Raw genomic sequence first — 13,559 nt, 5'->3', positions numbered from 1 at the left:
ATTAGTTAAGTAATACAATTGCTCCATGTTCCCTTTTTGGTTCTATTGGTACTATAAGTAGACTTAAAAAAGACAAAAAAGAAGTGGCTTACAGAAGGCAAGAGGAAGGAGTTGACTTTAGGAAAAAAGATACAGTTACACAAAATAAACTGTATGTGTTACACAGAATGTGCATCATATATACCAAAATCATCGTTGGTTTTTACACACATCTATTCAGGCTTTCATTGCTTATAAAATAACTCTTTCTTGGTACATTCAGTTCACCATCTAGATGACACTGCATAATGCCTTGTAGGTTTCCAGAGGCAGCTGCTCAAGACATAGTGTACCCATATTTTGATACATCTCTTTAAAATCCAGATCAAATACTTCAGGGACTGCGATCATCATCATGATGCTTTCCTATTTTCAAGTTTGTTTTTGACTCCACAATTACAAAGATAACTTCTTCAGCTCTCTGAATCTCAGCTGTTTCCAAGAACACATTCTGACTCATCACATACAGTGAACAGTTTGAAGTGCAGCAGCAAAACTCCTCTTACCGGTCTACACTTTATTCACACACTCAGACCTGGCTATTGATGCTCTCTCTCTCTCTCAGTCATAAAAAAGCCAGTCTTAATCTTGACCAGAATTTCCACTTTAACTCACATCGCAGGCCACCAAGTGCTCTATAAACAAAACAGCACTCAAAGCCATTTAGACCTGACATAGAGTATCAACATCCCCATCTACTTTGTTCATATTGATAAGAAGAGAGAGGAGCCAATATAAAGTCCTTGTATTGACTTATATTTGTGTATCCAATTATTTATCTTTACATTCTGGGACTGCATGGCTTTGTATGTCTAACAGGAATATTACTTGTAATGATTGGGGGAGGGTGGGCAGGGAGAGCTGGAAATACACACTTTGCTTAGTGGGTAAGAACTGCCAGTACTGCCTTTCAGGCTCATAAGAGGGTAACCCAATAGTCTTACAGGTATACTACTCCTTATGAATTTAAAAAAAGGCCATTTTTTATCGCTGTGTCTGCAGCAAAGTTTCCCTTGATTTCAAAATCATGTACCTGTCTTCAGAAAAAAAAAACCAAACCAATTAGCACCAATTATTACAAAGTTCACATTATCTCTTTGAGCAGGTTTCTGCTCCTCATACACACTTAAATTTCACAGTACCAAGTAATTTATCATACCAGCTTACTAACTTAAGTTAAAATATTTAAAAGACAGTAGAGGACATTATTTCTTTCATAATATTAATACAGTATGATTAAAAAAACAAAGTTGGAAAATAAACAGACTTTTATGCCAGTTCAAAATGAGTTTTCTCTCTCCAATATTATTGCTTTCAATGATGACTGTTAAAGCGGAGATAAAGTAAAGATTTTCTTCCGGGGCCAAAAAAAGAAATTGCAAGTTGCATCATGTCAATCCCATTTTCATTTTTTTAAATGTATTTTTTAAAGTATGTCTTTCTCATGCACTAAGCAAAAGCCATTAAGTTAGCTAGTAATGAAGAATATTTTCTAACAACTCTAGGGTACAGATTTATAAACAAATAGCTTCATGTAGAAAGGGTAATACTTCATAGGTATAAACATGAGTTATGTATGTTTACATACATGTATATACATATACACAGATATATTCACTAAACTTTATTCTGAAATATAAGAAAAAAATTATATGTGTTCCATCAATGTTTAAAAAACCTCACCACAATGCAAATAAACATTTGCCTTTATAATCATATCACCTGCTTCCAAAATTTAAAGTTAGGTGTGCAAAAAAGCCCGTGAACTTGAAGAAACCAGGTAGTTCATGTACTTTTCCTGATAGAAAAGTAAAAAAAAAAACCATACAAAGAACACATAAAACCCAAGTCTATTCATAATAGCATTTAATTTAGCACTTCATCTAAAAACATTCAAGGAAACTCATAAACTTAAGGTATATACAATAACTTAACAGCAAAAGTACAGGTAATATGTTAAATAATGAAAAAATCCTCTTTCAGACTGACTGATCTGGGATCAAAGTGAGAAGTAACAAGAAGGGACAGAACAGGAGAGCACTAGACTGATAATTTCTTCTATAGTTTAATTTCTTATAAGAAAACATCTTCCAGACTAATGTAGAATTATAGAACATTACTTTAAAAGACTGTAACACCAGATCCACTTTCAATGCTATAAACCAATTTAATATCAAATATTCAGAAGACATGCCTAAATTAAGAAAAACTTGGCATTCACTGTATCTAGCAGAAAGGACAAAGAATTTTGATGAAACCATAAAAAATATATTTAAGTCAAGACTAAAGAAAAGGTGGTTGGGCAACATGAAGACCACAAAAACAGCAAAGTTTAGGTAGCAACAAATATGGTCTACATCTGCTAGTTTAAACTGTGGTGATTTCCAGAGCTTGTCCCTCAACTAAATGACAGACTACACCATATTTTTGTAGGGACAATAAAGTAAGTGGATCGCTCAGTATCCAGCTGAGGACAGCGTCACGGAGGTACACTAAAACTAACCCAAATGAAGGACAAGCTCTTACAACTTTATTGCACAAAACAACAAAAACCACACACCAGAAGTGAATGAGAAATGGGGGGTAAGCTGAAATCGGTCAACACTCCAATAACACTTAACACGTAACAAGTCCGAGGCATCAGCCGGAGCACGTCAACACACACGAGAATGACGATCCACAGTGCGCACACACTCACACACACACTCACAAGGGGGGACACCCTCTCTCTCCCTCCCGCGGGTGCCCAGGAGAAGCAGTCGCTCCCTGGGCTGGGGCCGAGGCCTCACTCGAGGACTCATTCAGAACGCGCTCACCCGACGGAGGCGAGAGCGCTCAGTCCCGGGGAGCTTCCTCAGGCGGCCTCCCAAGCCCAGGGGAGAGGTTCCCAGCGCAGACCCGCCGCGCTGAGGAGGCCACTCTGAGGGGGTCTCCGGCAGCCACCCCATTTATAACCGGGATCGGATCTGAGCTGTGGGCACCATTGGTCAGGATCCAGAAGCTTCTCCGAGCCATCAGCTGTGACCCCGCCTGGCGACCAAGGGGCCCCGCACCTCCTGCTCCCCCCGCCGAGGGGTGCGTGTGGCCGGGGGTGCGGGAGAGCCCAAAAGGTGCAAAAATGAGTGGCAAAAAGCCTGTGGTCGCCGTGGCCAAAGCCTGGATTGTCATGGGGGGTGGGTGGGGGGTGCAGAGTGTGCCTGTCACAGATAGCACACTGAGAATTAGTCCCGAGTTATATTAACTGATGAGCTGCCACAAATAAAACATGTTTAAAGTCAAATCCTAAACTAAGAAGGAAAGAAAAAACAATCCCAACCTAGAAAGTACATTTTTAATCTTCACCTCATATATTTGTCTCAGGCATCATCACCTCTTGTGTTTAAATGCTATCATAAATGAATTTCTGAGTCATGGCAAGGCAATAAACAGTAATTACTGGCAATAACTATAAATTACAATGTGTAATTTTCTACTCCGTTTAAACACAGTCTGCCTATACAAGCCATCAAAGGACCACACCTGTCACAGATCAGATCCAGTATATTCATCATAATGTCAGGTCAGACTGGTTCCTACTGATTTAGCAGGCTGGCATTTTGTTGCAAGGACTAGTGTTTTGTGTCCCAGAATTTGATTTTATTTTCTTTAAAAAAGAAGCATGAAATGAATCTACCATGAAGTGCATTAAATAACAAACAAGTCTCCAAATTAGAAAAAAAAATAGAATTTCATACTACACCTAATTTGAAATTGTAAATAAAAAATACTGAATTGTGTAAGAACAGAAATAAAACTGTTCACACAGATGAAAAAATATTTCCAAGTTTACAACTTGATTGGAAGTAAATCTTCAAATGAAAAAATCAGTGGTACAGTTCTCTAGCCAAAATATTAAAGGAAAAGATAATCCTAAATCCTTTAAGTAGACTGCATTATATCTCAACAATGGAGCTGGAAGCCATTGTGTAGCAGGAATACTACGACATAATTGCCATCACAGAAACGTGGTGGGATGACTCACACAACGGGAGTGCTGCGATGGATGGCTATGCACTCTTCAGAAGGAACAGGCAAGGAAGGACAGGCGGTGGGGTAGCCCTGTATGTTAGGGAGTGCTTTGACTGTCTAGAGCTTGACGATGGTGACGATAGGGTTGAGTGTTTATGGGTAAGAATCAGAGGGAAGGCCAACAACGCAGATATCCTGGTGGGAGTCTGTTACAGACCATCCAACCATGATGAAGAGGCAGACAAAATATTCTATAAGCAGCTGGGAGAAGTCTCACAATCGCTAGCCCTTGTTCTTGTGGGGCACTTAACTTACCAGACGTCTGCTGGAAATACAATACTGTGGAGAGGAAACAGCCCAGGAGGTTCCTGGAGTGTGTGGAAGATGAGGGAGCCAACTAGGGAAGGCTGGACCTGCTGTTTGTGAACAGAGAAGGACTGGTGGGTGATGTGACAGTTGGAGGTCATCTTGGGCATAGTGATCATGCAATGACAGAGTTTTTGATTCTTGGAGAAGTAAGGACGGCCCATCTACAAGAAGGGCCGGAAGGACCTCGGTGCCAGGGAACGTTATGGAGCAAATCATCTGTAGTGCCATCACACGGCACGTACAGGACAACCATGTGACTGGGCCCAGGCAGCATGCCTTTATGAAAGGCAGGTCCTGCCTGACTAGCCCGATCTCCTTCTATGACAGCGTGACCCGCTTGGTGGATGAGGGGAAGGCTGTGGATGTTGTCTACCTGGACTTTAGTAAGGCCTTTGCACTGTCTCCCACAGCATTCTCCTGGAGAAACTGGCTGCTCACAGCTTGGATGGGTGTATTCTTTGCTGGGTAAAAAACTGGCTGGACCAACAAAGAGTTCTGATGAAAGGAGTCAAATCCAGCTGGTGACTGGTCACAAGTGGTGTTCCCCAGGGCTCAGTATTGGGGCCGATTCTGTTCAATATCTTTATCAATGATCTGGATGAGGGGATCGAGTGCACCTTCAGTAAGTTTGCAGGTGACACCAAGTTGGGCAGGAGTGTTGATCTGCTGGAGGGCAGGAAGGCCCTGCAGAGGGACCTGGACAGGCTGGACCGATGGGCCAGGACCAACTGTATGAGGTTCAACAAGGCCAAGTTCAACAAGGTCCTGCACTTGGGTCACAACAACCCCATGCAATGCTACAGGCTGGGGGAGAAGTGGCTGGAGAGCTGCCTGGCTGAAAAGGACCTGGAGGTGTTGGTTGACAGCCGCCTGAACATGAGCCAGCAGTGTGCTCAGGTGGCCAAGAGGACCAATAGCATCCTGGCTTGCGTCAGAAATAGTGTGGCCAGCAGGACTAGGGAGGTGATAGTGTCCCTGTGCTCAGCACTGGTGAGGCTACATCTCGAATGCCATGTTCAGTTTTGGGCGCCTCACTACAAGAAGGACATCGAGGTGCTGGTGCGTGTCCAGAGGAGGGCAATGAAGCTGGTGAAGGGTCTGGAGCACAAGTCTGGTGAGGAGCGGCTGAGGGAGCTGGGGTTGTTTAGTCTGGAGAAGAGGGGGCTGAGGGGAGACCTTAGTGCTCTCTACAATTACTTAAAAGGAGGTTGTAGCCAGGTGGGGTTCGGTCTCTTCTCCCAAGTAACAAGCAATAGGACAAGAGGAAATGGCCTCAAGCTGCGCCAGGGGAGGTTTAGGTTGGATATTAGGAAAAATTTCTTCACTGAAAGAGTAGTCAGGCACTGGACCAGGCTGCCCAGGGAAGTGGTTGAGTCCCCATCCCTGGAGGTATTTAAAAGACGGGTAGATGTGGTGCTTGAGAACATGGTTTAGTGGTGGACCTGGCAGTGCTGGGTTCACAGCTAGATTCGATGATCTTAAAGGTCTTTTCCAACCTAAATGATTCTATGATTCTATGATTCGTCTCCAAAGCGTTTTCTCCTTTAAGTAACATTCATACCACCAAACAGCTCTTGGTAAGGCAAACTGTAATTACAAACTCTTTATACAGTTTTTACATCTCCATTATTTAATTTACTTATTTATTAATTTATTTATTTAATTTTAATTTTATTTAATTACTTTATTTATGCTTCCATTATTTGCCCTGAATTTCTTGTAGTGTATCACCTTGCAACACGTGCATTTTTTTCTGCTTGTTAAATTTGCACATTACAGACTTGTCTCATAAACCATGGCTGAACCACACCTGCATACTCTGAACACTGAAAGGGATCCTCCCTGAAAATGAATGATCAACAATTAAAGTCTTCTTCACTAGTGAGAATATCTTCATTATAAACAAAACACAAGCTGTAAAATAAATATAGATCATCATATTCAACTCAAAGATGAAAGGAAAAGACTAACCATATCTAAAAGTCCCTGTTGTGTAATACAGACATAGAGTATAATAAATCACAAAGCTGTGCAAAACAAATGTTACAATTGCTGAAAAACTACATGTCTGTAGCAGCTACTGTTCTATACGCTGACATGTTATGCACGGGATGGAAATATCTGCTTTTAATCTTAAAAAAGGTTGTAAATAGTAGCTCACAAATACAGAAGTGATAGGGACAACAGAAAGAAATTATCTAAATATCAAAAACTATCATAAGGAAAGCAATATTACTCTATTTCACAAAAAGTGAGCCAGAGGTATCTATAAAAACCTGCTATACTCGTTCTTTTCTCTTTGCACAAACCAGTTGATGGATAATAAATTCAAAAGACAAATGTTTCATGAAGTTGTATTTATACAATCATTCAAATTTCACAAATATGTCATAAAGGAAGAAAACATTATTAATTTCATTTAGAATTCAGAAAAAAATATGTAATTATTTTATTTTCATTCAAATAAGTAAGTTTATGGGAAAGAAACTACGTTGCACCAGTAAGAAAGCAATTGCTATTTTTTTGTTTATGAGTGATATGAAACACTGAACTTTGTGTTTGCAAAAGAACTTTCAAAATCATTGGCTGTTCTAAAAAATATTTAAAAGCATATACACACGTGCTTGCACACACACAATCTATACATAATTTTTCTAATGAATCTTATAGGCTTCTGTAAATCCAGGTGTCATGAGACAAATGGGAGAGAGTTTGACTTCCCAAAATGTCCTTTAATTTTCTTCCTGAGTTGCTTTGCAGTGGTTGTGATTACCAAGATCCATTCCCACTAGTAAAGTGTTACATGATCCATGTTAACATACAAAAGCAAAGCAAACTTAATTCCTTAGCTTTAGACGCAAATGATAAGACGACCAAATCTTGAAAGAATTGAACCAAAATTTGTATGAATTTAACTGCTGCACTGTCGGATTTTGTTTGCATGAATGTCTGGATCTGTAAGAAAGCAATGACAATGTTGCAATTTCCTTTGCTTTTTGGTTATGTTTGCCATTCCTGGTCTTTCCATATCTGATTCCTCTCTCACCATGGAACAGAAACTGTTCATTCCTTAAAAGGGATTGTTGAACTGAGTTTCCCAAGGCAGCTAATCACAGGAAGCAGTTGCATAATTCCAGAAACAGAATTATATGAATCTCAGGTTCCACGTATCATATTATGCAGCAAATTATTAAATTTTATTTGCATGGCCTATACATATAAATGAGATTAATTTGACGCCGTATAAGCAGTGAAGTCTGTCAGGTATGCTTATTTCTTGTTTCAAAATTAAAACTGTTCTTCTGTGCTCCACCTGGCCCATTCAAGTAATATCATACATTAATCTGTAAAAAAAATAAATTCAAACCAAAGGATAGAATCGATTTGATTTAAAATAACTTAGTAAACAGTATGCTGCACTTGCCTTTTATAGGCTTGGGCCTTTTGTTATTCCAAATATGAGGAAGAAACGACCAAATGTACACCTAAATCTTAGAAAGGTACTTTCCTCTAAATGGAGGATAAGGACTACTCTGTGAGATTCTTCTGATGTGTGCAGAATATATGGATTATGTGTCTGCAGCAGGTATGAGTTTTAGTGAAAGAATTTTCTGCTGCCATCCAATGGTATACTGACCAAAAGATGGAATAAGATGGTTTCATTTACATATTTTATTATCTACCATGCAGGAGAATTCTTGTAACAGAAAATGTGATCATTTGCATTTTTAAAATGGAAATGAAAGAAGAATTTATTAAATTGCTATTAGCAGCAAGAATTCTGTTCAAGGTTATACTAAACCTTGAAATCCTCTACTGAATATAATTTCAAAAAAGAAGAAATTCTCCCAGCGACTTACTAGTACTTGTATTGTATAAGAAAACATTTCATATCAGTAAGTGCCCACTCTTATAACTGCAGCTGAAATAGCTGTTTTGAATGGTGCAGCCTCAGCATCTGTGTTTGGTATTGTAGAAGAGAAGTAACAGTGTGGTGAGAGGTAAACCAAGAAAATGGGCAGAATGAGCTTTACTGTCAGAAGTCATCAGTGAGAAGAAGGCAGAGAAACAGTGATGTGGCATATCACCTCTTTAGTGACACTGATGACTGCATGCATTCTTTAACAATGCTAGACAAAAGCTACAGTGAAAGAATGTAACATGGTGCACAGTTAATGAGCATTTATTGAACAATAAAATACTAACTGATGAGGCCTTGTGAGTATTCCAAATACTATTCAGAATATATCAGGCCATCGTATATAAACTAATGCATCCATAAAATGATAAACTCATATTTTGTAACTGTTTGGAAAAGTCTGGTTTCATTAACCTGAATTGTATCTCACAGAAGAGACACTGACTACAACAGAGACTGATTTCAACTGTGCATGGCAAAAACGCAACTGACTGGAGAGAACTGTCATTCATCCACGCCAAGCGCATAACGATTCTGTGCATGAAAGAATGACTACAAGAAAAATGTTCACGTAATTCAAGTTCTAACTGTATCATGACACAGATGTGTATGTGGATGTGGGTAATTATTGGGATTGACTGAAAACATCCTTTGCCAGTATGTTTTACATACAATATCCTATGGTAGAGAAATAGTGAGTCAGAATTTCAAGGCTCTGTTCAAGCCACAGAACTAAGGCAATTTATGTCACCTCAATCCCCTTTGTTCCATCCCTAATGGAACCCTCTTCTTGGCTAGCTATCTGTACCAGCTGCATTCCTTTATGAATCTTTATCCAATTCCAGTCTCTGACCTTCAACTTTTCTTACCCCTTGCCTACTGCCATTCCCAACTACTCCTAGCATCCCACTAAGGGATCTCATTCTGCATCCTGGAATTTGCACCTTTCTAATGGAAAAAATTTACCATACAGATATTAAGGGAGAGAAATAAGTAATAAAAAGGAAAATAAACTATGAAGAAGAATGAGATGCCCCAAAATGCGTAATCAATTCAGTGGCATCACAGTGACCTCCGAGTCAGGACAGGGTTCCAGAGTCATGGTGTTCTAAATGTCAGCAAGGGCAATGGAACTGAGTGATGTAGCTAGCAAACAGCTGTGGAAACACGTGGTAAGCACAAACCTCAAGATCATGTTTTTTTGTTTAGGGCTTGATCCTCTTCTGTCCTCAGTACAGACACTTACAAGGATCCAGAGGTGACAGGAGAATATCTGTGCAGAATGGGTATAGTTGACACTGAATTTCAAAGAGGACATGATAATTTGATCATGCCAGAGGGAATAAATAATGTTAAGTGAGATTAATAATCAAACTAGAGAGGGAAAAGTGGAAAAAAAGCCCTGTCAGAAGTGGAGGCTATTTAGCTTCTTTGTAACTTCCCAAGAAAGAGACAAGGCAAGCAAATAATAAGGAATATAAAATTACAAAAAATCAGACTTAAGTATGTTTATAAGCAATCTCAGTAATGCAGCAACAAATTCTGGTGCAAAAGACGAAACTCCTGAGCCCACACATTCCTTAATTACTCTGTATCAGTTTAGTGCTACTTCTGTCTGCAAAGTTTCAATATAAATGCAATTTAACTTAAGAATTCAGGCACTTCTCCATTTGACTTTGCTTAATCTTGGTTATGTTAAGATGAAATCATTCCTCCTAATCGACTCCCCTTCAGTTTAAGAGTATTGAACCTTTAGAAGTATTTTGATCGTCTTTTTGTGATAAAAGCTTAAGTTTATTGATAATAACTTTAAAAGCTGAATTTTTGCCCTTTTATTCTTCATGCATACCACTGTTACATCCAGGTGATTCAAAACTAATATTCACAAAAGCTCTAGGCTTGATTATGTCACAAGCTCTTTTATTGTTCTTCATACATGCAGTTTCTTTCAGGAGGGCAAAAGGAAAGAAACGCAACAGATAATGCCTGGCACTTCAGTTTCTGTGCTCAACAAATTGCTGTTTGATGTCTTCTATTCCTTTGACCATTATGAATACAACCATAGACAATTCTCTCCTCCTTCAAAGCAAGTCCAGAGGAAGATGCATGAAGTTTAAAATGCACAGTTTTAGGTGAAAAATTCAGATGCATTCCATAGCCCAGTATTAGTGGCTAAAAGCTACACTATCCAAAGCACAGTGTCCTGTGGAAAATCAGTTTGGAATTTCCAGGACAGTCCCACTGGCATTCCTAGCAGAGAGGTAAGAAATTAACAGAACACAGAATAAATAAATGTATTACTTTAAAATATGTGTTTTCAGCAAGGGTAGAATTAGGGAAACAGTTACCTTACTTGTTGTCTGCAAGTATTTTCCTTTAAACACTCTCTGGACTCAGCTTTCACCGTGTAGAACATAGACATCTTTCCAAGTTCTTAAATTCAGGGAAAGAATGAAGTAATAATTGATTACTACATTATTCCATCACTACTCAGAATTCTGTGAGAAAGATACATTAATTTCTTAAGAGCTAAGACAGCCTTAGATGAAACAGCAGACCAGTACTGAATTTAAATGAGAGAAATTCCACATCTTTCTCACAATTACAGCTTATTTGACTAAGATTTTATTATGTCCTTCTCAGCAGACAGAACAACCAGTGTTATTTTTAGACAAAATTAGCTGTTTAGATATCCATTTCATTGATAATGAACTTGAAGGAATACATTCCATAAAAATTCATAAAGATACAGTAAGTACCAGCTTCTCAAAGACAGAGGCGATATGGAAGGAAGTTTGAAACTTAATATAACCAGTTCTGGTTTGCATTTTTTAAATCAACATAAACTTCTGGTAATGACTACTTACAGCAACATTTAACTATATATAAATATAAATACATATACATTGATTTCTGGAGCTGAGGAAAAAATTCCATGATGAAGCTAGGATAGATTTGTTCTTTGCACTCTGACATATCAGAAATACACCCTGATGGTAGATACTCCCACTGCAAACATTATCATAAAAAAAAAAAAAAATCAAGCTTTTTTCCTTCCCCTAAAGCGTGGGTATTTTTATAACCTAACACATACACAAAACTTTAAATCTTTAAAAGGGTATAAATACTAATTTAAACATCTGCCCTGAAAGTACTTCCCCTCTCTTGAAGCTTCCTGTTACTTGATTCATTCATGTGCCACTGATTCTACAATGACCTTCTCGAGATATAAATGACTGGCCAGTTATACATTTACTCTTACAAAACTCAGTAATTTGTTCTGATTTAAAGCACACCCTCTGTAAAAGCACTATTTCAAGAAGACTTCTAGAGGAACAGAATCCATAATATTCCAAGTTGTTTATGTCAACTGTTAAATCACTGTCACTTTTGAAAACTGTTTAGTTTGTTGTCTGCCTGTCATTAACTAGATCCTCTTGTTCCTGTCTTTTCTAGATTAAACAATCTTTTAGGATTGCACTAAAAGGTACTTGAAAACTTAATTAAATCAACTATAGATCTTTTCCAGAGAAAGAAACTGGCCAATTTAAATTCCCATGGCGTACACTGTATTTTCCAGGTGTAGTTTTCTTCCCTATGGTTTACATTTTTGTAACACACTCTTCAAAATGGGGGCACCAAAACTATGCATTATATTTCATTGTGATTCTAAACCAAAGATGACCTAAGACAAGCAAAAGCAGAGCAAAAGCCAGTATCAGTGAGGCTTATTTCAAACCAAGCTGGGATCCCCAAACTGGCTTACTGCAGAGCCGCACAGGCAGCTGTACGGGCACACAAGTGCTTCTGAGACGTCTTACACAAACACGACTGTTCAAAAACATCCTTGTGAATGTGTGGCACACATTGAAACTGGCAGAGCTTTCCTCAGCAGTTTTTGCTCTCCCTCCCCCTTTCATACGGTGCCAACATAATCATTTGTGCCGTTATGCGAACTCACTTGGGAAAATTACCCCAGATTAAATTTTTCTTTTTTTTCCTTTTCCTGCCAGATTGTTTTTCAGCCTAATCCCCCTACTCTACACCATCTGCGCTACCACAAGAGCAAATTCAGCAATGAGCAGCCTGAGGTTGGGGTAGAATGGGGAAGTAGTGATTTAAACACGTATTAAACGAGCAGCTCGACACGCGGCCACGCAGCCAGGAGGCGGCGGCTGGGGCCGGCAGGCGGGTGCACGGCTGAGAAGGCAGCCGCCGCACGGCCAGCCCCCGCTGACAGACCTCGCAGAAAACGGCAGGGGATGGTCGAACAGGCCGCTGACGGACAGCGGCTACCGACCACCTATGACTAGATGGGTCCTGCTGCCCCCCCCAGCCAGGAGCTCCCTGGGGCTCAGGAGCTCCCTGGCGCTCAGCCGCCCCTTACTCAGCCCGCCCCGCCCGCCCCGCGCCTAACGGCCCCGACGGAGGGACGGTTGGGCCGCACAACGGCCCGGCGCGCGCGCGCCAGCCCGGGCGGCGGAGGCGGGCACGCGCTCCTCCTCGCGGCGCGCTCACCTTCCTCCTCGTCTCCCCGCCCCGGCCACACCCGCGCCCCCGCCCCGCTCCCTGCGGCGCATGCGGAGCCCGCCCGCAGCCGCGCGCCCTCGGGGCCGGGGGTGGGGTGGGGGGGTGGCTGCTGCGGCGGGCGGGGGAGGCGTTCCCCGCCTCCCCCGCGCATGCGCCGGGCCCGGTCGTCGTGGCAACGGGACGCGGTGCCGGGCGGCGGTGAGGGCCCGGGCCGCCGGCGCCTGCCATGTCGGAGATCTTGTGCGAGTGGCTGAACGGGGAGGTGAAGCTCTCCCGGAGCGTGGGTGAGTGGGGGCCCCGCTGCGCTGGGAGGGGGCGGGGGCTCGGGGGGCAGCTGGCCGGCCGGCCGGCCTGCCTGCCTGCCTGCCTGCCTGCCTGCGTGCCGGCGCAGGGGGCTGCCGCAGGGTCAGGCCGTCCTCCCGCCGAGGGCCGTAGGGGGTTCCCCGGAGCCAGCTCCCGCTTCCTCGCCTCCAGATACCTCCGCAGGTACGTTTTTAATCTTCGTGTGCAAGGCAGTGATTTTGGAGGTGAAGTTAACTTTCCTCAAGGGGCAAGTGCTCTCAGGAGATGCGAGGAGCTCAAGCGTCATCTGCTAATAAGGACTCCGGAGGATAAAAACATTTTAATACGTTTGCAAAGCAGTACTTTGTTTTGAATGGCAGGTGTTGTGCTGGCTTTGGAGAAGCACTTGTTC

At 41.4% G+C, this 13,559-nt stretch overlaps 2 protein-coding genes across 2 annotated transcripts in view; one reads left to right on the top strand and one right to left on the bottom strand.

Moving 5' to 3' along the window:
• PRLR (prolactin receptor) overlaps positions 1-12,869 on the bottom strand; it is a 155,994-nt gene extending 143,125 nt beyond the window's left edge. Inside the window, exons 1-2 of the mRNA XM_087773282.1 lie at positions 12,854-12,869; positions 10,684-10,768 (exon numbers count right to left, since the gene is read on the bottom strand). The gene's annotated coding sequence lies outside the window, so the exon portion shown is untranslated. The remainder of the gene's footprint in view (positions 1-10,683; positions 10,769-12,853) is intronic.
• A 210-nt stretch (positions 12,870-13,079) lies between these two features.
• Positions 13,080-13,559, top strand: part of SPEF2 (sperm flagellar and cilia associated 2) — an 85,704-nt gene continuing 85,224 nt past the window's right edge. The window contains exon 1 of the mRNA XM_087773302.1: positions 13,080-13,149. Within this exon, the coding sequence (XP_087629428.1) occupies positions 13,092-13,149 (58 nt within the window). The 5' untranslated portion in view covers positions 13,080-13,091. The remainder of the gene's footprint in view (positions 13,150-13,559) is intronic.

Source organism: Nipponia nippon, unplaced genomic scaffold (assembly GCF_047370975.1).
Source record: "Nipponia nippon isolate SJK-2023a ecotype South Korea unplaced genomic scaffold, ASM4737097v1 scaffold_39, whole genome shotgun sequence".
Taxonomy (NCBI): Eukaryota; Metazoa; Chordata; class Aves; order Pelecaniformes; family Threskiornithidae; genus Nipponia; species Nipponia nippon.
This window is presented reverse-complemented; position numbering and strand designations above follow the sequence as displayed.